Source organism: Drosophila willistoni, assembly GCF_018902025.1.
Source record: "Drosophila willistoni isolate 14030-0811.24 chromosome 2L unlocalized genomic scaffold, UCI_dwil_1.1 Seg168, whole genome shotgun sequence".
In the NCBI taxonomy this organism is placed as follows: Eukaryota; Metazoa; Arthropoda; class Insecta; order Diptera; family Drosophilidae; genus Drosophila; species Drosophila willistoni.
The window spans coordinates 8,302,150-8,324,708 of record NW_025814047.1 but is presented as its reverse complement, the minus strand read 5'-3'; the positions used below and the strand labels follow the sequence as shown (position 1 = coordinate 8,324,708).

Sequence of the window (22,559 nt, the reverse complement as noted above, 5' to 3'; positions counted from 1 at the left end):
GTAAAATCCAATTAATAATACTCACCAGAGGCGGTCACTATTATCATCATCATCATCATCATCCAACAATTTAGTTTGAGTGGCGACAGAAAATGAAAGAAGAGCTTACATGTGTGTAGTTTTAGCGGCATTGTAAAAGAATATTTGTGTCCAACGCAACGATTTGTTGTCCAGGGTGGTTAGCTAGATGGTTAGATGGAATGCACTTACCAAGTGGAATTATTCTTCTATACATGGTACAATGGGTTCAGCATCGAATTCCCGAATGACCCGTCAACTAATTTGTCAGTTACTTAGCCAACAATGGCAAAGATTTCCGATGACATCTTTTGTCTGTGTCAGCTGGGAGTGAGCTCCATTTCCATGTCCATGCCGTGGTGCGTCATATCCAGCAATTGTCTTACAATGTGTGTGGCCATTGAGAATCATAATTTGAGGTTTAAGTGCCTTAAAATGGAATGTACGTGTTTTTAAATTGAAATGTCTGAGACAATCCTCGATCCATCATCATTTTTTTGGGGTCGTGGGGGTCCCACATGGTTTTCTAATCGCTTACCTTCCACGGGCGTCCATTTTGACCAGTAAGATGCGTGCCTCTCGCCCTTTGCTCCGTGTGTAAGACGAAACTTTTATGTCAATGGTCTGTTTTTTGTTTTTTGTGTCGTTTTTTCGATTGTTTTGTGTTGTTAGTTTTTATTGGAAATTGTATATGTATGTATGTATTTGTGTTGGTTGAGTGTCGTTGGCTTGACCCGCCAACGTTTTTGCTTTTTGTTTGCCTGTTGCTCCAATTCTTTGAGTTATTTATTTGTTCTTCGTGTTTGTTTCTCTCCTTCTATCACGTACTCATTGCATAAAAGTCCCCAAAGTATACATATTTAGCAGGAAGAAAAAAAAGTGTTCAGAATTTGGATACAAGTCGAGTGAGTTTTATATGCCATATATTTGGCACAGGGTAACTTAAAGTCGGTGAAACGACTCTTTCTAGGGATTTCTTACTATATCAAATATCGGGTTTTTTGTTTTTTGGTTCCGTTAATGTTTTTCAGTTCAATTAAGCAATTTTTGTTTTCTTTTTATTGGTCGCTTCAATAGAAACCCTAAGTTGATTCATTCGCTTACACAGCATAAACAAAATATAAAAATCTATATGCTTTCTTATATACATATTTATATTAATACCCTTTCTTATTTGCTGAACGAGTGGAATAAGCTGACAACAATATTTAATGCAGGGTATCACAAGGTCGGCAATGGACTTAATAAACAATGTTTTCTGTGAATTTGTCAAGCCAAGCAATTTTGGTAAATAATTTCTTTAGAAGAAAAAAACGGTTATAAAAGCCAAAAATATATGCATGCAAAAGGAAAATATCTGGTAAATGAAATCTAATAAAAATAAATGAATTCCGCCACCAATCTAACCCTAGTGAATCTTATTATTGCGGTTCAAGCATTGTCAAATAAAACACAATTGGATTTATTTTCACTCAACTGGGAGAGTTTTGTTTTCCAAAGCGACTCGATCGGAATGCGCCACCAACATGAACATGAACATGAATATGAATATGGATTGCTCTCCTTTGTCCGATGTCTCGCCATTTGGAGAGGGTTGCTTTCCTTTTTCTGTTGCCAGCGAGGGGGGAAAGAATGGTGAGCACTAAGGAGGGTGAGGGGGGCACAAAGTTGTATTAGGGTCATATTTCACTTGTAGGGTTTCCAGCGAAGTTTCATTTTAATTTTATTGTTGTTCAAGTATTGTTTTGTTTTTGTTTCGCTTCATTATTGTTGTACTGATTCCACCACCCTGATCGCTTCAGTCAGCCCTCGGTCTTATTTTTAGACCATTCTCGCTACCCTCCACCATGAAATGAAATCCCAAAGCTGAAAGGAACTCTGTAATTTTTGGATAAAGCAAAAATAAAATATGTTTTTGTCCTGTTCAAAGCTAATAAACGACCTTTTGAGGTTGTGGGTGGACATTTCCCCCTCAATATTCCATGAGAGTACTTACATATGTATATTTTGGCCAGCTGTCCTTAGGGGTTTTGCATTTTTCGATAGCAAATATTATGTCACATTTCTAATTAATGTACTAAGCAACAATATGTCTTACATCTACCTTATGCGTCATCAGCACAAAGTTAAATACGAGACGGCCTAATTGTCCACGGAGAAGATTACAAAGGCAAAACGAAAATCTCCGGAAAAATATTATACAACAAACAGTTCCTTGAGAAGATAAAAACCGCGACGGATCAGTTCCTTCTGCGGCGCATTTGTTATATTTTAAAATTCCATTTACACGGTGTGTTCGAATTTGGAATTTTTTTTAAAGTAATGTCAAAACTAAGAAATACTGTATACTAGAAATTTTATGGGATCCCCAAATATGTATACTGCTGGACGCGAAACTCTCTTTTTGATAGGTTTCTTACGGAAAATCCTTGGATGGGACACAGGAAATATCACTCCCTGGACTAAAAACTTAGAAAAGCTTAGAAATTTTAGGTTAACTTTTTAAAATAAGCAAGTGCACTTCCCTAAATATCTGATATTCTTAGGTAACGTACATATATCAATTCTTGAAATGTTTACAAATTTTCATCAAAAAGAATTTTACCTTCAAAACGATATTTTGAAATATACTAACATAAGAGGGTAAATGGTGTTCCATAATGGTCTTTCAATGCAAAATGATCCAGAACTGGTATTATAATAAGTAGAAATCAGACCGCTAGGAGCGCTAAAGTTCTCGTATCGTGTCGTTCTCATCGTTTGCGGGTTTAACCCAAATCGCCCATTTCCATTATGGCGGCTCCCGCACCTGTAATCGTTGGAAACTTGCAAAAACTTTACATAATACAATTATGCATTTAGGGCCTTCATGTCTCTATATATTTTTAGTGGCAACTAATGTTCATAATTCGCTTTTGGTTAACTACAGAGTTTACTTTATACTGTAGTGTCGCGTCTGCTCGCTTTCTTTTCTCTTGGTTTTTTCTTTATTTTGGCTAACTAAGTCCACAAATGGCTTGAAAATTGTTTAGGTTGTTTTCAGACTTTTGTTTAGTCTGCTGCGCCATTGCTTTGGCTGTCGTTTTGGCGTTCGGCGTTGGCGTTTTGTCAACGTTGTCAGCGTTAGGTTGCCTGTGCCTCATACCCCACTCTGTTTTAGTATCCACACATTGAAACTGAAACCTCGCGGCTCCCGCTGCCTTAGTCTGTCCGGCCAACAAGACAACACAAAGCGAAAACGTGGCAAAACTAGTTTAAGACCATATTTTCTGCTTTAATTGCAATATTTCAAAGCGTTTCAGCTGCACGACGATACCAAAGCACTTTTGAGATTTTGCATTCGCCTCTTTATAGAAGTAGAGTGTGAATTTTTTCACCTTTATTACACATACATACATAAATAAGCAAGGCATAGCGTTGTCTTACATGGAATTCCGAGAATTATTTTCGGTATTCCCTTATGGGGCAGTTCTTTCTTACACAAACATATGAATATATTGAGCTGGACATAATGTTTTGGCCACCAGTGTCGATCCACCCGGTGATCGGTGCAGATGTGTGCGAGGCGGAGTACGTGCCAAGCATCAACAAATTGGAAATTGACGAAGAATTGCCATCTCGCAATGGTCAGAAGGAGCACGTTTCTACGCTTCTCCCTCTCGACTTTTGGTTCATTTATTCTTGATTTGCTGTAAAACGTTTTTAGCCGTTTATGAAAATTTCCCTTTATGAGCTCCACCAATTCCAACATCTCATTATGCATTCCAAGCTAACCACAGGCCTAACTACGAGTTGGTATGTTGACCAACTAATAAGCCACAATCGCGCGACTACATAAAGTTATTAAAGACCATACATAAATATGAGTTGCGGTGGGGGGTAAGAACATTTTCCCATGCAACCACTGGAGCATGCTAAAACAAAAAGAAATGAAAAGAATACTTTAAGGCAAATAAGCTGAAAACACCCACAAATTTAGCCTAGTGATAATTATAGACAAAGGGGAAATGGAACAAACCTCTGTAATTAAACAACGAACAGTCCACGAGTGACCCCCACTTTGATTCACCTGTAATTAATCAAAGTACAGCGAAATTTCCAACCAGCAGCAGAAGCAGCAGCAACATCAGCATCAGCACCAGCAGCTCTTTGGCAGTCGGCATCTCCATCTCCATCAACAGGTAGTAAAACGACAAGACGTGCTCATCACTGTCAATATCGCCTTGGAAAATAAGCGGGCGTGCGTGACATAGTCGTTCTTTGAGTTCTTTTATTTTGGAGAGTCCCGCTCAAATACAGAAAACTTCACTCAAGAATTCAACGGATACATACACATCGAGCCAAGAGCTCGAGAGCTCTCTGGCCTCTTGGCGTTGTCTTTTTCGAAATACCGGTTTTTCAACTCGAGTTCGTTACAAAGATTTGCTTTCATTTTTCCGTTAAAGGTGTGTATCTGTGAGAGGCGACCGAACGACCGACCGACCGGGGCAGCTGGCGTTGGTGTCAAGGGATATGTATGTATGTATGTATATACATATATATATGTATATATATCGGTGTACTTCCAGGTAGTTGTTTGAGTTCTCAACCTGGCTTGGGTTCTTCTTTTCTTGGCTATGTTAATCCCTCGCACACACACACACACACACACCTGAGTCAAGGAGGCAGCTGCAGCTTGAGTTTCGGACAGGTAGCCAGTCGAAGAGGTTATTTGATTACTCAACCATTTTCTTTTTTTCTTCATATTCCTTCTTCTTCTTATTCTTCTGCTTCTCTTCCAATGCTTCCTCTCTGACCCAAGTCTGAAAATACCTGGCCACATGTTGCCGGTGCCGGAGAAACCTCACGTTGGCATGTCCGGCTAAATTTCATGCAAAAAAATGCTTTCAAGACATCTGTTGTTGTTGGCCCTTGATTTTGGTGGACAGTTTCTGTTTCAATTTCTGAAAAACCAACTTACCACATTTGAGAATTAAAAAAATTTGGTTTTAATTGATTTTAAAAAAAGAAAAATTTGAGTTTTCGATTGGTCTCTTGACATACTGCTATAAATACATAAATGAAATCCACTTGTAAGTCATTCAAAATTCAATTCATTTGAAATCCCATTTTGAGGGAAAAGTTTTCCTTTCACATAGATCAGTGAAAGAAGCACACAGTAGGGGAAAAGACTTTCCAGTTGAGCCCCAGGCAGATGCAATGCGTCAAATTTGTAACTGGCAGCTGGCAACTAAAGTCCAGCTCTGACATCATTGATGAGAATCTGTTTCCAAGGGAAAGATACTTGCACATGTTCGTAATATAAGCATTGGAATGCACCTGTGTACAGTAATGCCTAGTTATGTGTGTATGTATACCTACCAATTTCAATTTTACCCTCGGTCACGTTTACTCGTTGAACTGTTCCAATTTTCTTCATTGGCTCTTAATCCAATATATGTTTGAATGCTAGTGCCGCAATCGATTTGTTCGGCATCGGCATCGGCGTCGGCCTACTTTCCGCTCAACACATGCTGATAAGATAATGACGTTTTTCCTCCCAACATTTACAGTAGCTGGAGCCGCTGCCACTGCCTCTGCCTCTGCCGCCCTCGTGACTTGCCAGTCAATGACTCTTGCTCCATCTACACACATTTGCCCCGACTTTTTCAAGTGTAAACATTTGCTTTTACAACTCAATAGAAGATAATTTTAAAGTTTTCCAAAAAAAAACACAAAATACGAGGTAATTGTTCACTGGAAGAAGATCGATGAAAGGAAGCAAAGATTCAAAGTTTACTGGAAATACAGATTTACTGAAAATTACCTTGAACCTTGGTGTACCTACTGAATGATAATCTCGCCGCAAACTCATACTTTTCAGAGAGAAAACACAACACAAATAAATTTTCCATTTACATTTTATTTTGTTGCACACAATTGTTGTAGTGTCTGGCTTAGTAAATTGATATAATTTCTTTTACTTTAGGTGTATATAAATAAATTTAATCAGTTTCTTTCAATTGGGTGCCTTGGCATGTAAAAATATTAAAGACTCTCTTTTTACTCCACTACGAAAAAAGACTTACAAAAATACATATCGCATTTGATTTATTGAACATTTTGTTGTGTTTTGTTTTTTTTTTTTGTCTGTTGTTGTTTTACATTTCCTCTTATAGCATCGATTTAGTTTATGTATATAGTATTTATATATATATATATATATTTGCTTCTATATTAACTGCTTCTCATAATTACAGTGCTTTGCTTAATTCTTTCAATTTGTTTTAATCGCTGATTTATTTTACACATGTATTAGACACGACGACAACCTTAGAAGAAATTCAATTGTTTAATTCATAATAATTATTTGTTTTATTGCGTTTAACTTTATTTGTTTGTTTTGTTGCCGAATTGTCTTGTGGTCTGATTTATTCGGAAGTTGCTTGTCTAGGATCTTAAAATACTAATGCCTTTTTAAATAAACATAAACTTAGATATAACTAGATGGAATTTAGTAACTAAATCTATAATAATATTGGGAATTGTTTGCAAAAAGAAAATGCAAAACGAGAGTTCTCGATGTTTCCTCCTCAAAATTTTGATAGGAATTGTTTGTTTGTTTTGATTTCGATTTCGATTTGTTTGTGTGGTCAGAGGGGAGCAATATTTGTTGTATAAAGAATATTCTTTCTGGAGAATACAGACAACAATTTAATACTCTCCTGCAGGCTTTGTTTTGTTCGTTTGCAGTTGCTTAGCTACTCGTAAATTTAAGATCAGATCACCTTTTGTTTGCTTCTTGTATGTACGTACAGAAAACAAAACCATAACAAAAACGTAATCTTCTAGGCCCTTGCAATGTTCCTCCTCCTCTCCATTATCATTATCATCTTCATCATCTACTTAGTTGAGGCGACTTAGGGGTCCGGCTAGGCCGGCCTTACAACACACAACTTAGCATATGTTTTATATAATAATATATATATATATGTATTACGTAAAAAGTCTTTTCAATCTTTTCATTATATGTATGTATGTATGGGTTAATGAACTATTTTGTTGTTTTTTTTTCTTAAATGCGCCAGCCCTGATCGTCGTCCACATTGGAGTCCGTGTCGGAGGGTTCCTCGCCATACATGTCAGCCAGTTTACGGAAGCGCGGACCGAAATTAGAAAGATAATCAAAGTTGAGATCGCCATCGTCTGTGCAGGAGGCCAAACTGGATAAACTGCCATCGGAATTGCCATCGCCCTCGTAGGCATAGTGACGCACATCGTCTATGGTGAAAGCGCCAACATCCCGATCACAGTTCTCCTTCTTGCCTCCCAGAAAATCACCAATATCTGGGATATCGTTTGGAACACGACCCATGCCGGCCGCTTGCAAAGTATGCGGATCTTTGTACAGTTTCTCCTCATAGAAGGGCTGGGTGCGCAGGACATTCAAGTCATAATCTGTATCCCGTTCGCCGCCACCTTCGTCCTCATAGTTGATGATCGTTTCACGTATATCGTCAATGTCCTTTTCGTGCCAGCCGTTCTTCTGTTTCTTCTGCACCACGACCGCCAGCAAGATTATGAGGAGCAAGGCTATGCAAGTAATGATGGCAATAATAAAGTTACGATCAATGCCAAAGCTTACGGCTCCGACCACCGCCTGTTGGCAGCCGCTGTCAATGTTGCGGAAAACGGCGGGCATACCCAGATTGTAGGTGTGGTCATTGATGGTCAGATTGCGGACGCAACCAAAGAAGCCCTGCTGATTGGGTATGTGCGTCCAGTTGAGTTGTCGTCCCAATTGTACCAGATCCACCGGTGTGCCTCCCAACTGCAGGGGAGCATTTACGTTGAGGAATTCGTTGGGTCCCTGAGGAGCTCCAAGACTCATGCAGGTCGAGAGTCTGCAATTGTCCACAGTCATCTCGATGCTGGTGCGCTGCAAAATGATGTCCAGCTGATAAGAGCGGCCGCGTTGCAATTGTATATGCTGATGCTTGATGCGTATGCTGCCGGAACCATAGTCCACAGTCAACACTGGGTATCCCTTGTCCAGTTCCAGGGCGAGGAAGTCAGACAACGGCAGCAGAGGATTAAAGTTAAGCGGTCCCAGATACATGATAAGGCCCTCCTCGTGCTGTGGCGATATTTCCAAGCCGATTCTCGTATTATCGCATGCCGAAATGGGTTCATAGAAGGCGTGTCCATTGCCATAGAAAGCCACTGAAACATGTTCACAGTGGGGACCCTCGAATCCATCGATGCAGTCGCAAATATCGTTCTCCCCATACCGGGGAGTGCCACCATTGAGGCAATAGTTCAGGACACTCGCCTCGCACACGCACTGGGCCTGGACAAACGCATTGACACCCACGAAGGAGGTCGTATTGGAGTAAATCATATAGGGCACCGAACTCTTGTGCAACTCATTGGTGCAGGAACTCTCGCACTTCAGTCTCTCAATTAGGCACTCATCTATGTTAATCATCAGCATAGGTAGGTCCAGCTCATTCTCTAACCTTTGCTGATTCTGGGCCACCATGCCATTGAGCTTCTCGGGCGCATAGTATGGCGATCCATGGGCAGAGTAACGTACATCCAGTGTGTTGTTCTCGTTCTGCAGAACCGTAAACACATCCACATTGGACACCGAAGTGTTAAACAGCTTGGCCAAGGAGTGCTGCAGGCGATCCTTAAGTGAGTACGCTTCTGGGGATTGCACGTCACGGGGTACACCTATGAATTCCTCTTTAGTAACGTTGATGAAGCGTATGCTGCCGCTTTTGTCCACCGCCTCTTCCGGTAGTTCCCGTATCACCACAGTAACATCAGCATCAACGGAGTGCATCGGTATGAAGGTAGACTCTTCGGTGACAACAAACACTAGTTGGTATTCACCCTCCGATGTGTGCTCCAGCATGGTGATCATTCCCGTGCTAGGGTTCAAACGGAACTGATTGTGCGGTATGCCATTCTTCCAGGCAAAAACTTTGTCCCCCAGATCCCAGTCGTCGAGATCGTCGACAAACACTCGACCGATGTCCGTATCTGGTGCCTCGCCCTTGTAGTTGTAGATGAATATGCGAGAGGATCCTTCGGTCATGGCATTATCGTTGACGTCGCCAATTATCAGATGCAGAATGCTAACCGCACTCTGTCTAGGTACGCCAGAATCGCTTATTCTTATCGGGATAAAGTACTCCTTTTGCTCTTCGCGGTCGAACATGACGTTGGCAAAGAGATAATCATTATCGATGCTGAATTTTTTCTTGATATCAGACGAGGCATCGCTGTCAATGCCGTAGGTGTAGGGTGGTCCATTTTGTGGTTCGTCATAGTCGTTGGCCTGCAACTGGACCACTTGTCCCGGATTCCGATTCTCTTGCCAATGCACGGGCATCTCGTTGATTAAAAAGGGAGCGTTATCGTTGATATCCTGCAACGTAATAGAGACAGCCTTGACCGATTTTAAGGTGGTGCCAACGCCATCCTGGTCGCTGGCTGAGATCAGAACCTGCCAACTTTTGTGACCATTCGGTTGGTCGCGATCAAGCGTTTGGATGAGCCGCAAACAGCCCGCGTTATCGATGGTCAAGAGTTTTCGATGATCCTCTTTTACTATGGAATAAGTTATATGTTGGTCGGCAGTGCGATCCTTGATATCTGGATCGTATGCCTCGATGGTGAGTATGCAGTGGTCAAAGGTCTTTTCCTCCGGTATGGTAATGCTATATTCTTTTTTGAAAACCGGCGGATTGTCATTAACATCCTCGATCTTTATGATGACCGTGGCGTAGTCATCGTAGATGCCATCAAAAGCTCGCACTTTTAGCTCATATTCTGTAATTGTTTCATAATCCAAGCGTTGATTGACCGTGATCTTGCCCGTTTTCAGGCCAATCTTGAAGGCATCGCCCACATTGCCGCTCTCAATACTGTATAGAATCTGTGAGGCATTATCCTCATCCTCAGCCTTTACCTCAATCACCTCATAGTTGGTATTAGCATCTTCGAGCAGCTTGTCGGCCAAATATGTCTTCTTTTGGAAATTTGGCTTATGATCGTTCTTGTCGCCAATGGAGATGCTGAAAACCTGATGGCCACGATTGGGTTCGCCATTATCGAACAGACTTGATGGCGAATTATCGCTAGCAATAACTTTAACGTTGTAAAAGTCTCGTTCCTCGCGATCAAATGTCGTCAGAGCCGTGATGTTTCCCGTATGCGGATCGATGGCAAAGTGCTCTTGATTATCCGCAAGCTGAAAGGACACAATATTGTTTGCCGATGTGCCATCATTGTCGAAGGCTCGCACCTGCATTACAGACGTTCCAGATGGTTCATTCTCCAAAATTGTGCCCGACTTGACTTCCGTGAAATAGGGAATATTATCGTTGACATCTTCAATCTTAATTTTCAACTGATGTTCGGCACTCAACTGGAAGTTATTTCGCACACTTACGGTCAGTGTGTATTCAGTAATGGCTTCGTAATCGAGAGCCTTGCCCAAACTTATTGAGACCTCGTTGCCAATCTGATTAAAGACGAATGTGTTTTTGCCGTTCGTCTGCTCAGTGCGCCCGGTGATCAGTTCAAAGATAACCTTCGGAGAATCGGGCATATTAGAAACAGCTCGCAGCGTGGCAATTGGTTGAGAGAAATTGATAAGATTCTCTTTTAGGTAAATCGGCTCATCGATGGGATCCACGAAGGAGGGCGGCTTTATCGATGATTCCACCACACGGATGCGCACTTCGATCTGGGCATCCTGCGGCGGATCTGGCACTATATTGTAGGCCCTCACATTTATTGTGTACGATTGTCCCGGTCTCTTGTCAATCGCTCGATTCAAGTAGATAATGCCGGACTCTTTGTCGATTTTGAAATATTGAAAATCTCGTTCTCTTAAAATCTCGTACTCGACAATGCTATTGTTGCCATCATCAAAATCGCTGGCACTGATTGACATGACCACCGCATCGGGCTGTAAGTATATATATAGTATATGGGTAAAGAATAAATTAAATATAAGATATTTAGATGGATGTCTTCGTCGGTTTGTCCTATCAATTGCTACTTTCCTTCAGCCCAAAATTAACCCAAAACCAAATGCACATTTATGTATATTTCTTAGTCGTGTCTGAATTCTACAAATGTTGTGTGTAAACTGAAACTATTGGAAAGGCTTTGGAAATGGCTTGCTAATTAGTGAGAGAAAGAAACCAAGTCTTTTTTCACGAATGAGAGAGAATTCTTGATGCTCTTACAAATCAACCCCCTGCAAATCAAGAAAGTTGATTAATTAATTAAAGAATTTACAATGCCTAAAATACACTTTTTACTTTGGTCAATTACTATTCGCTTTTTAAGGCCATTGCAAACCAAAAGGGAAAAACATAGAAACTAAAATCCAAGTGAACTGAGTGCAAATGGCAGATGAAGAAATCAATATCGGCAATTCTACTAAAAAACTGCACAACTTTTGCCGTTTCGTTACTGAAGGATTATTTATCTGAATAATCTGTCAAGACATTGGCAAAACTGATGTGGGACGTTCTTCATTTGAAATGAAAACAAGCTCTGGAAAACGCCGCCAATGCGCCCAGTGCGTGAAAAATTTCAAGGTTTTGGTATCGATGATATTGCGAGCATTGAACTCGAACTGAGGGTGCGCCAACGCAGAGGCGGAGGAAGAGATGAAGACGAAGAGGCGACGACGACAACGACTAAGAAGAAAACTAGTTTCCTCACGTCACTTCCAAGTATAAATCCGAAAGGTTAGGGCCTTTGGTTAATTAGTTAGAGTCGTGGGCGAATGAGGGCGATGTGTGTAGGACAGAATAACCAATTATTTTTGAATCTGAATCTAAGCCAAACCGCAGTAATCCAGGGTCCGCGTATTTGGCCAGATTCAATTTTATGCAATTAATTGTGTTTTTTTTTTTAATTTACCTGAGTGTTCTCCGATATGGACTCGTCGTATCGCGCTTTATTGAACACTGGCGGATTGTCGTTTATATCCTCGATGGTCACATTGAAGGTGCAAACATCATCCAATGGCGGAAGACCATTATCCGTGGCCTGGACGGTGACGAAAACGAATTTCTCATGAATGGGCTCATCGCGATCGAATGTATGGGCCGTGACAATGACGCCCGAGTTGGGATTTATAAAGAATTTCGGTCGCTCGAAAGGTGATTGGACGAGGCTGTAGCGTATCTCCTGATTGGGATCGGGATCTGTGGCCTTCACCTGGAATACATATGTATTCTCTGGCTGCTCCTCTTTAACCGATGGCGCATAGCCATCGCAGTTCTTGAATGTGGGCTTCCGATTGTCCACAAAGTAGCTTTTGTCGTTTTCAAGCGATTGTTGAAGCGATTGGGCAGGAGCTGGTAATACGAAGATTAGAGCCACTACCAAAGCGATGGTGAGTGGCAGAATGGGTAGGGAATATTGTCGACATTTCCGTTTATGCTGCTGATGTGATTGTTGTTGAGCAGGATTACTTTGGAATGCACTTGCTTCTTGCGTGTTTTTCCTCCGACGATTCGTCGTCATTTTGATTTCAGTTTTGTATATGAAGACACTTTTCTTTCGAAGACACTTTTGTGTGGTTTGTTCTTTGGGGAGGGGGAAAAAAGAAGCAGTAGAGGGAAGCGCAGAGGCGTTAGCAAATTCAGTTAGTTGAAATCCGCCATCTCTGCCTTTTAACTTCTTTTGTGAATCACCCAGTATTTGTATATATGTATATACACATACAAACACTCACACACACACGCGCGATCACACACCTTTTACTTTTGTTGTTGTTGTTATTTCAATGTGTAAAATTGTTGCTGTTGCTAACGCTCTTTGTCGTTTGTTTGGACTGCATTTTCATGGCAACCGTCAGGAAAATTGTTATAAATTTTATCAATAACTATTAATATTGAGAGAAATCGCCCGCTGCATGTACAGTATTTATGCTCGTTTTCTCTCTCTCTCTCTCTTCTAATCTTCACTCGCCTTCTCTTTCGCACACCGCAAACAGGTAATTCCAGGTATAGAGGTATAAAAAAAAGTGGTTACACACACACACATTCACGCTCGCACACTAAATACTGTGTGTGTATTCAAGAGCGTTGCTTCAGTCTTTGCATTAATTTACAACTATTTCCTTTTTTTTGTATAAGGCACTTTTTACACAGATTGCAACGATATTGCAATTGATCAAATTTATTATTATTTAATCGCACTCGGTGGTTACCATTGGAAAGCTGCGCAAACGTACAACGAATTCTCACTTTTATCAATTGCAAACTTATTCGGCGATCGTTATTTTTAGCCGGTTTTATACCATCGATTTACATTATTTCAATTAATATTAAATAAATATATTATTTTCATTTCTTTTCAAATAATTTAAAAGCGGCCGACGTATTTCCGACTTTCAACAGTCCGACGCACAACCTTCCGATTCAAAAACAAAATCACCATTAACGGCAGTTTTTTCGTGTCTCTTTCTTCGCTTCTTCGCTGTTTTCCTCTACCATTCGCCCACTATTTCCAAACTCCCCGTATTTGAGTTTGTACTCAGTGCTGCCAATCGATAGAAGTAGGGGGAGGCGAAAAAAAATACTGGTACGAGTAAGCGAATGACAGGAGGTAGAGCTGGGAATCCATATATTGTTGCAAGATTCCGATATTGACTTCTGTAAGATTCCAATTATTTAAAGTCTGTTAAATGCTCATGCATATATCGATTGTTAGTAATAAGTATCGACTGTTAGTAATAAGTATCGATTGTTAGTAATAAGTATCGATTGTTAGTAATAAGTATCGATTGTTAGTAATAAGTATCGATGGTTAGCGATAAGTCCTCGATAGGTTGAGAGACGGCGTCTCTCTTCTCTTCCGGCGATGCAACTAGAGCTGGAAAAACATCGATGTTTGGGACCATCGATGTTTTCGATGTTTTCAACGTCAAACATCGATGAAACATCGATGTTTCGATGTTTGCGCGGTATTTTTAAAATCATTCATTTATTTCGCGGATCTCAATGGAATAGAAAGATATAGCAACAATAGGTAAAGCGATACTAAATAAAAACGAAGTGACTTATTAAGATTTGGGGTTATATTTTAATTATAAGCTAAAATTTAGTAAATAACAATTCATTCATTTGGTAACTTTTTTTATAACTAACTAAAATTAAAAGAAATACGTTCTTTTAAAGATTTACTTTTGTTTTAAATTATTACCATTCAAAAAAAAAAAAAAAAAAAAAACAAGGGTAAGGGATCATTTTTGAGATTTTTGTTTAAAAACAAAAGTTTCTTTACGACACAAGATTTCAAAGAGCAACGTCTATCCGATATTATTTGGTCTGCCGTGCTAGATAGTTGTTCCGACTCGCAGGACGATGCAGGCACACATAGAAATTTGTTGGCCATTTTTTTAAAACTTTTGTAAATAAGATAATATTAACTGTAAAGAAGTAAAATCTACTTTCCAAATTAAATTGCAAAATACAAAACAGAAAACTCTTATTTATATGCTTTTCCGTCGAAGAATTGAAAAAGAAAGAAAACATCGATAGTGCTGGCCAAACATCGATGTTTTATAAAAATACAAAACCATCGATGCATCGATAGTACCATCGATGTTTTTTCCAGCTCTAGATGCAACGAGCAAGTTGCATCTGCGAAAAACCAAAAGATTTAATCCGACCAATACCAACTAATCTTTATCATTTTTTCTTAATAAATAGGTGTTTACACTTCAAAATTAATTTAAAGTAAAAATGACAAATTTTTGGTTTGCTTCGAGATATTCAAGTAAAAACCCTTTTTTATTGAAGCAACAAAGTTGAAATAAACAATAGATGGGTTTGAAAGTTCGCATTCTTCCGATTCTGACTAACTTAAAGGATTGATTAAGTTCGATACATCGCCATCGAAAAATTTACATCGATCTATCGCACTTTATAAATTCCATCGATGGAGCCATCGATGGATTTCCCAGCTCTAACAGGAGGAAAGAAAATGGAAACAGCATGGAAATAACCAAAACAAAAAAGACGTCTGTGGAAACTACTACTCAATATAAGCCCAATGTGTGGAATTTTTTGTGCAATCAGTCCAGAACACAATGTAAATTGTCAGAACCGTCTGCATAGGGCCTTAAGAAAGTTGTTAAGGAATCGTGGCCCTGATGTGCAGGACGAATTGATATTGGATCAAGGCCGGGTCTTGCTCGCAGGAAACGTTTTGTGGCAACAAGGGTCTCAAAAGGCTCAAAAACAACCAGTGATTGCTGGTCAATATGGACTTTTGTTTAACGGAGATTTGTACAGTATCGAGAAACCCTCGGCTATGTCAGACACAACATGGTTGGCTAATAAATTGGAAAGTTGCGACGGGGACAGCGATCTGATCTCGTTGCTGAAGGATTTGAAGGGTCCACATTGCTTAGTAGTATATAACACGACGACTGCTACTTTGTACTTCTCCCGCGATACACTGGGCAGAAATTCACTTCTCATTGAAAGGGGCCAACAAGGGTTAAATTTAATGAGCACTTCCTATTTTTTAGAAGAACGGATAGAGGGAGAAAACACTGAGCCGATGGGGATTACACTTGAGGTCCCTCCGCTCGGGTTATACAAATTAGACATAAACGATTTGAGTCAATGTGTTCTATATCCTTGGCAACCACTAAATGAATATACCGGAAAGCTGCTCTCTGGCTTAGAATCTTCAATGCAGTGGAAGGTTCTTATCGAAAATCCAATTTCTCCTAGTTGGTTGCTAACAAATAACAGTCAGGAAGATGACAACTATGACTTTGACCTTTACAGTTTTTCATTCAAGAAAGACTTCAACGAGTTGTACAATGAGTTGCTTGAAACCGAGTCGATTAGAAGAACATTGTGTACCCTCGACAAGTTACTATCAAATTCAGTGGCAGAACGTGTTCAAAACACGGCACCTGTTTGTAGAAATTGCAAAACCATGAAATGCAATCATGCCAAAGTCTCTGTTTTGTTTTCTGGGGGAATCGATTGCTCCATACTAGCCCTACTGGCGGACAGATTCGTTCCCAGTGAAGAGCCAATTGAACTCATAAACGTAGCCTTTGAGTCTTCTAGCACTGAGGGCTGGAATGTTCCCGATCGTCAAACTTCACTACAGTCGTTGATGGAGCTACAACGTCTTTGTCCGGAGCGGGATTGGCGGCCTCTTAACGTTAACGTGACTCGATTGGAATTGCAGCATCAACTTGCATCTCACATCAAACACCTTATATATCCACTTCAAACTGTTTTGGACGAGAGTCTGGGATGTGCTTTCTTTTTTGCTACCCTAGCCAACAATTCCACGTCCAGAGTCGCTATCCTTGGGAGTGGGGCTGATGAACTGTTCGGTGGGTATGTTCGCCATAGAAATGCCTATAGACGCTGCACTGGAGATGAGAAAGATCGCCAGCAAGCCGTTAAAGATGAGCTTGAATTGGACTGGCAAAGGATACCTTCCCGCAATCTAGCTCGCGATGATCGAGTTATTGCGGATAATTCGAAAACGGCTAGAGCTCCATTTATCGAGGAAAATGTTGTTCAGTTCGTAAGATCTTTGGAGCCAAATCAAAGGTGTTGTTTTAGTTTTCCTGAAGGCATTGGTGATAAATTTCTTTTAAGACTTTATGGATATCAACTGGGTTTCCGCAGTGCAGTGCAGCTAAAAAAACGAGCTATTCAATTTGGATCCAGAATTGCTAATAAAAAACAGCAGGCTTCTCAGCAGTCTGACTTCTTGCGATTCTCATTTGAATAATTATTAAATTAACTACAAAAAACTATTAGTTTGCAAATTGTAAACGAAAACCTAGATATTTTTTCATAACCTGATTGTTATTTTAATAAAGAGATATAAAAATTATAAATTTTACAATCCCGGTTTATCATTTTTATTTAACTTTAAAAACGAAAGTTAAAAGTTATTACTGCAACAATAAATGAACATATTTAAAGTAATTGTCATTTAAAGTAATCTTATTAATTAATAAGGTAATTACCGGTACTAAAATTTCTACAAACTCCTTGCTGTCCACTTCGAAAAACCATACATATATACAGTTTTAGTTAAAATAAATTTATGTAAAGTTAAAACTAGAGAGCTGCATGAATGAGAGAAAAATCAAAGTGAAATGAATCCATTCGATTTAAATTCAAATGAATGAGTGACAACTACACAATGAAATGTGAGTTAGTACTTGTCAAATCTCTAAAAATACGTAACTCTGTTTAATGAAAGGCAATGAATTGAGTGTCAAAGCATCGAAATGTACTAAGGCAATCGAATCATTCGAACTATTCGAATTGTCTCATTTTTATTGGGACGCTTTAAAGCAACAACAACTAATTATTTTATCAAAAATGTAGAGAAAATAATGGCGAAATGAGGGCTATTAAAATTAAAATATACTATACACCAAAAACTTTAGTACGCAGTTTTGGATTTGTCAATTTGGGACAAATCTTGTAAAATCTAATTTTTCTAAATTAGATTCCTAGTTGCCACGAACCGTGAAAACATAAATAAGGCTATCTAATATATTATAAAAAATAATATTTTCTACTCCATAATATACATACAATACAAATAAATAATAAATACACCTAGACCTCGCTTTGCGTCGTTTCGTTTTGCGTTTTTTCGAAGTTGCGTCGCTGCTTTATTAGTACTAATTTTCACTGTGCATCGTTAAATTCTCGTTGTTGCGTTGTTTTGAGTTCGAGTGTTTAACTTTTTTTTCTTAATCAGCCATTGTGGCAACGCCAATATCAACTTTTACCAACATTGCCTTTGATTTTTGTCAGTTTTACGTTTTTTAACATTGACATCTAGCGTACCTACTTCTGTTTATAATTGCGTCTTGCTATCAAAACTCGGGGAAGGTTTAGTAGAAATGTTCGTAGAACAGTGTTTAGCGATGGGCTTGTTTGACGAAGCAATGGAGAATTTTTATAAAAAACGATCCTGACAATGACAGAAGTTTTAAGGTATCCCAGGCGGTAGCTGCAAACATCAACTGCTACCAAGAAATTTATTAAAATTTACAAAAAAAAGCTATTCACCAAACTCTGGACAAATTTTTGGTGAACGAAGCCACTAAAAACTCATAAAGATAAATAATTGAATAGGTTATTTTGATTTAATGGAAGCAGTTTTTTTTTAATGAATGAATGCAATAACATTTTTGTTTTTAAATGTTTACTTTGTTCAATTTTTCTTTCTAAAAATTCGTATTTTCATGGCCCGGGAACCTATCTTTGATCTTTCCATGGTTGCCTATAGAAAATCTTAATTCACTTTGCGTCGTTTCAGTTTGCGTCGTGTTTTTTTGGAACGTATCCCCAACGCAAAGCGAGGTCTAGGTGTACTAAAATCAGAATTGGGATTCGAATGCATTCGAATCATAGCAACTCATTGTCTCACTTTCTAACTCATCCAATTCGTTTTGTTTCGTTCGAATGTTGTGCGACTGATTTTTACGTCGCACAATTATTTACTTAAAGTTGATTTTCAAAGTCATTACATTCATTCATTTGGTTTTGAATATTCTTTACTCGAATTGATTTTTTTTATCATTCATGCAGCTCTCTAGTTAAAACTAACTTTGTAAATTATTTATATTCATTTACATGGTTTTTGATATTAAAAGTGTGTAGTCACATATTACATTACAGAATATATTAAAAAGTTATATAATAATTAAGAAACGAAATTAAGAATTTATATTTGATTGATTTAAAATTTAAAATTAAATTTATTTATTTATTTTTTGATGACCGTAAACCGTTATCGATAGAAATATCGATACATGTGGGCAAATACTAGCTCATCGATAAAAACAAAGCGAAAGAAAAAGTAACTAATTTCTTTGTCGTTGCTTTGTGAATCATTTAAGGAATCCATCGGAAATTATTATGGAGCCAGCTGCACAGATAACGGATGCCGAGAAGGTGCGAATTGTGTCCGATTTTATACTCCATGCTCCACCCGGCGAATTCAATGAGGTCTTCAACGATGTCCGCGAGCTGCTAAAGAATGATACCCTACTGAAGGATGGGGCCAGCCACGCCTTCTCACAGTATAACAAGGACCAGTTGACACCGGTGCGCATCGAGGGCAGTGAGCACAATTCTATCATATCGGAATACAACGATTTGGGTAAGCTTTTACCATAAATGGGCAAATGGAGACCATGACTCATTAACGCTAACTGGTATTCGATAATTGGTTGATATCACTATTCACTGGTGCTTTGTCAAAGTATGTTGATACTGATAAGAGTTATTTACAGGAAACGGTCGCTTCTATGATCCTCGCACCAAACAAACTTTCAAATACGATCACTTAAGGAAAGAGGCCTCCGAATATCAGGATGTAGATGCTGATGCAAATGCCGAGCCCTGGCGGGCAGCCTTAGACCTCGAAGCGCTGGCCTATACTGCCAATCATTATAGACATGGGGTAAACACATGATTTTTTGCCTTTGAGATATCGCAGCAGTTCTAATCTTTTGCTCTTGCAGGTCAGCTCAGTGTTTGGAAAATCGCAGGGCAATCAGATCACACTAACTATTTGCATTGAAGATCATCAGTTCCAGCCGAAAAATTACTGGAATGGACGGTGGCGTTCCCAGTGGCATGTGACCTTTCAAACGGGTAGTGGCACTGCTGAACTGAAAGGCGTGCTTAAGGTTCAGGTCCACTATTACGAGGACGGCAACGTTCAGCTAGTGTCCTCGAAAGAGTGTCGCGATAGCTTAGTAATTTCAAATGAACAGCAATTCGCAAAGGAAGTCATTCGTCTCATCGAAGAGGCCGAAAATGAATATCAATTGGCCATTTCGGAGAATTATCAAACCATGTCGGACACAACATTTAAGGCAATGCGTCGACAACTGCCCATTACCAGAACCAAAATCGACTGGAGCAAAATTGTTTCCTATAGTATTGGCAAGGAGCTTAAAACCCAATAAGACCAGGAGCAGCAAGCGGAAGAGATGCCAGAATCAGGCCCCCAGACGGGAAATAAACGGCCAAATAGTCTTCCACTTGCAACGGCCAAGCGAGTATTGTAGAGGGATGTGCAGAAACTGAGCAGGATTGCTTAGTGAGAGAAGCAGAGAACATGTTAGCGCTTATTATTAAAGAAATGAATTCAATGTCTGTAATTTGCTTGAACTTATACATACAACCATGATGTATCTATTTCTATATATACATACATGCATATATTATATATATATATATATATATAAAAAATGTGTTACATTTACAAAAAAGTGCATAAAAACTCATAAACATTTGCATACACGCACTCATATATATAAATATGTATATATATATATATATACACACAGATTATTCAATTAATTTTTGGACTTGGATCACCACCAAATGTCGCCTTTATCGTTCGAAAAGCAAATACAGTTTTGAATGTGCACCGTTCTCATTTTTTTCAAACTACATTTAGAATCTAATCCATGGACGGTAAATAAAACGAGTTCTAGCTTTTCCATGAATAACAATAAAGATACTTTTCGTTTTTTTTAAGATTTGTAACAAACAATAAATATTTAAGTACTGCTTGCAAATTAGTCAAATTTAATGAGAATAAACTAAAATCAATAATTCGTTAATACCTTCAGTAACTCATTTCCATTTACTTGAACTTGAATTTTTTACTAAATCAGATTTAATGGCCACTCAAAAGATTTAATTGGTAGTTAACAAATTATGTAATTAAGTTAATAATATCACGGATCCGAACTTTCTAAAAAGGATTTAGAATCAGAGTCAACTGCGAGATTGTTGGGCAAAGCGTAAACTGGAGCATCTGATGACTTTTTTAGCAGAAAACGTTTATTGGGATTTTGTTTAGTTTCCAACTCTAACCGATCAATTAGCCAGCCATTATCGGATTTGGAAGCCCAAAAAAAAACTTTGCCTGGTAAATTAAAAAAAAAAGGATTAAAAGAATACTAATTTAGACTTTCACGACTAAAAGTTCATACCCTTATCTTTGCTGCCTCTTACGGACACCTCAAACTGTGCTTTTTCAGCGTTGCAAGAATTGTTTACATCGGACATATCAAAACCTGATTCCTTTATCGGTTCTCCCAATAAGCTTACGGCACCTTTAGAAGAAAACTTTTAACTGAATTATTTTGATAAATAAATATAAATCCCAATTTGTTCTTACCTTTGTGAGACCTGACAGCCTGAATAGCCAATTTATAGTAATTTTCGTTCCTTACCCGATCTTCCAACTTCCATCGCATAAACATAACAGCTGATATAGAAGCTACCGCTCCGTATACGCAGATTTTTCCTAGTGTTTTATTTGAGGGTATTCGAATCGTCGGCATTTTAGGTAAAAAATATGTTCTCGATTTGTTGTGCTCTGTGTTTTCATAATGTTTTGTCCGTTTCACGTTAGAATTTAATCAGGTTACGTAGTTTTAGCCAGTTCGGTGTGACAGTTGCAGTACTGGCGGTTTAGCCTTTTTTTAGGAAAACTTTACTTTGAAAGTATAATTTAAAAATCTTTTAGCGGAGTATTCTAATTTCACAATACAAAAAAATAATATTATTTAGTTCAGAAAGTGTTAATTGGAATTAATATTAATATTTTATTTGATAATTTCTTCATTGATCTTGATATTTATCAACAAGCTAAATTGGCATTACTGCTTGAAAGAGCTAAGGCATTTCGTAATCGTAAATAGTTGGACAAATTTGTTTAATTCTGAATGAAATCACAGCTCTACACAGAAGATATATAAATATATAGCAACTATGAACAATTTAACAATGGCATTAAGTTTGGCGAAGCAACGAATTTTGGTGGCACCACTTCCAGCGCTGGTACGTTCGTTTGCGGCGAAGCCGGCAGCAGCAGGTAAGAAGAATCATGACGACATGAGGAATACATCACTCCTGCTTATTTATTAACCACTTCCAGCTAGCAAAAAGAAAAAGCTGGGCAAATTGGGACCTATTATGGAGAAGAAAGTCATACCTGTTGAAACGGACGCCACCAAATTGGTGAACTACGTTTGTGGGAGCAACTATTTAAAATCTGGCGAGGATATTAAGGTGAGTTAAGACTTCCATTCTGTGCAGCCGACTAACTGCTTTCCATTTGTAGCTCAAACCGGACTCCGAGTATCCCGAATGGCTGTGGACGCTAAATACAGAACGTATTATTCCTCTAGACGAATTGGATCCCAACAGCAAACAATATTGGAGACGTCTGCGAAAGCTGGCGCTTCGGCGAAACAATCAATTATCCAAACTTAAGAAGTTTTAAGAGTTTCCAGAGTTTATGTAGCTTTAAGGTCTTATCAAAAGACCCAAGAGAATAGAATGAAATGTTGACCTTCAACCCATGTTAAGTGTGCAATTATGTCCATTCTACAGAGTGTTGATGTTGCATGATATTTGCCTTGTAAACACTTTGATTGCAAATACAATATACAATATTTTTCTGATAAAAGCAAGTTGTTT

At 38.8% G+C, this 22,559-nt stretch overlaps 5 protein-coding genes and 1 long non-coding RNA gene across 6 annotated transcripts; 3 read left to right on the top strand and 3 right to left on the bottom strand.

Annotated features, from left to right (window-relative positions):
- Positions 1–3,365: 3,365 nt before the first annotated feature.
- LOC124459871 lies at positions 3,366–4,513 on the bottom strand. Its single transcript, XR_006953852.1, has 2 exons — positions 4,037–4,513; positions 3,366–3,932 (listed from the first exon to the last, which is right to left on the bottom strand). It is a non-coding gene; the product is annotated as an uncharacterized LOC124459871 (long non-coding RNA).
- Positions 4,514–5,900: 1,387 nt separating this feature from the next.
- On the bottom strand, positions 5,901–12,781 carry LOC6652429 (DE-cadherin). Its single transcript, XM_002074783.4, has 2 exons — positions 11,950–12,781; positions 5,901–10,981 (listed from the first exon to the last, which is right to left on the bottom strand). Exons 1-2 carry the CDS (start codon positions 12,556–12,558, stop codon positions 7,073–7,075), a joined length of 4,518 nt encoding a protein of 1,505 aa, XP_002074819.1. The 5' UTR covers positions 12,559–12,781; the 3' UTR covers positions 5,901–7,072.
- A 2,020-nt stretch (positions 12,782–14,801) lies between these two features.
- On the top strand, positions 14,802–16,815 carry LOC6652472 (asparagine synthetase domain-containing protein CG17486). The gene has a single exon (XM_002074784.4). It carries the CDS (start codon positions 15,094–15,096, stop codon positions 16,810–16,812), a length of 1,719 nt encoding a protein of 572 aa, XP_002074820.2. The 5' UTR covers positions 14,802–15,093; the 3' UTR covers positions 16,813–16,815.
- Positions 16,816–18,872: 2,057 nt separating this feature from the next.
- On the top strand, positions 18,873–20,689 carry LOC6652473 (F-actin-capping protein subunit alpha). Its single transcript, XM_002074785.4, has 3 exons — positions 18,873–19,212; positions 19,346–19,515; positions 19,577–20,689. The coding sequence occupies exons 1-3, from the start codon at positions 18,969–18,971 to the stop codon at positions 20,024–20,026; spliced, it is 864 nt and encodes a 287-aa protein (XP_002074821.1). The 5' UTR covers positions 18,873–18,968; the 3' UTR covers positions 20,027–20,689.
- Positions 20,690–20,722: 33 nt separating this feature from the next.
- Positions 20,723–21,513, bottom strand: LOC6652474. Its single transcript, XM_002074786.4, has 3 exons — positions 21,253–21,513; positions 21,065–21,187; positions 20,723–20,997 (listed from the first exon to the last, which is right to left on the bottom strand). Exons 1-3 carry the CDS (start codon positions 21,416–21,418, stop codon positions 20,807–20,809), a joined length of 480 nt encoding a protein of 159 aa, XP_002074822.1. The 5' UTR covers positions 21,419–21,513; the 3' UTR covers positions 20,723–20,806.
- Positions 21,514–21,739: 226 nt separating this feature from the next.
- Positions 21,740–22,548, top strand: LOC6652475 (39S ribosomal protein L54, mitochondrial). Its single transcript, XM_002074787.3, has 3 exons — positions 21,740–21,951; positions 22,015–22,148; positions 22,201–22,548. Exons 1-3 carry the CDS (start codon positions 21,849–21,851, stop codon positions 22,360–22,362), a joined length of 399 nt encoding a protein of 132 aa, XP_002074823.1. The 5' UTR covers positions 21,740–21,848; the 3' UTR covers positions 22,363–22,548.
- The last annotated feature ends 11 nt before the right edge of the window (positions 22,549–22,559 follow it).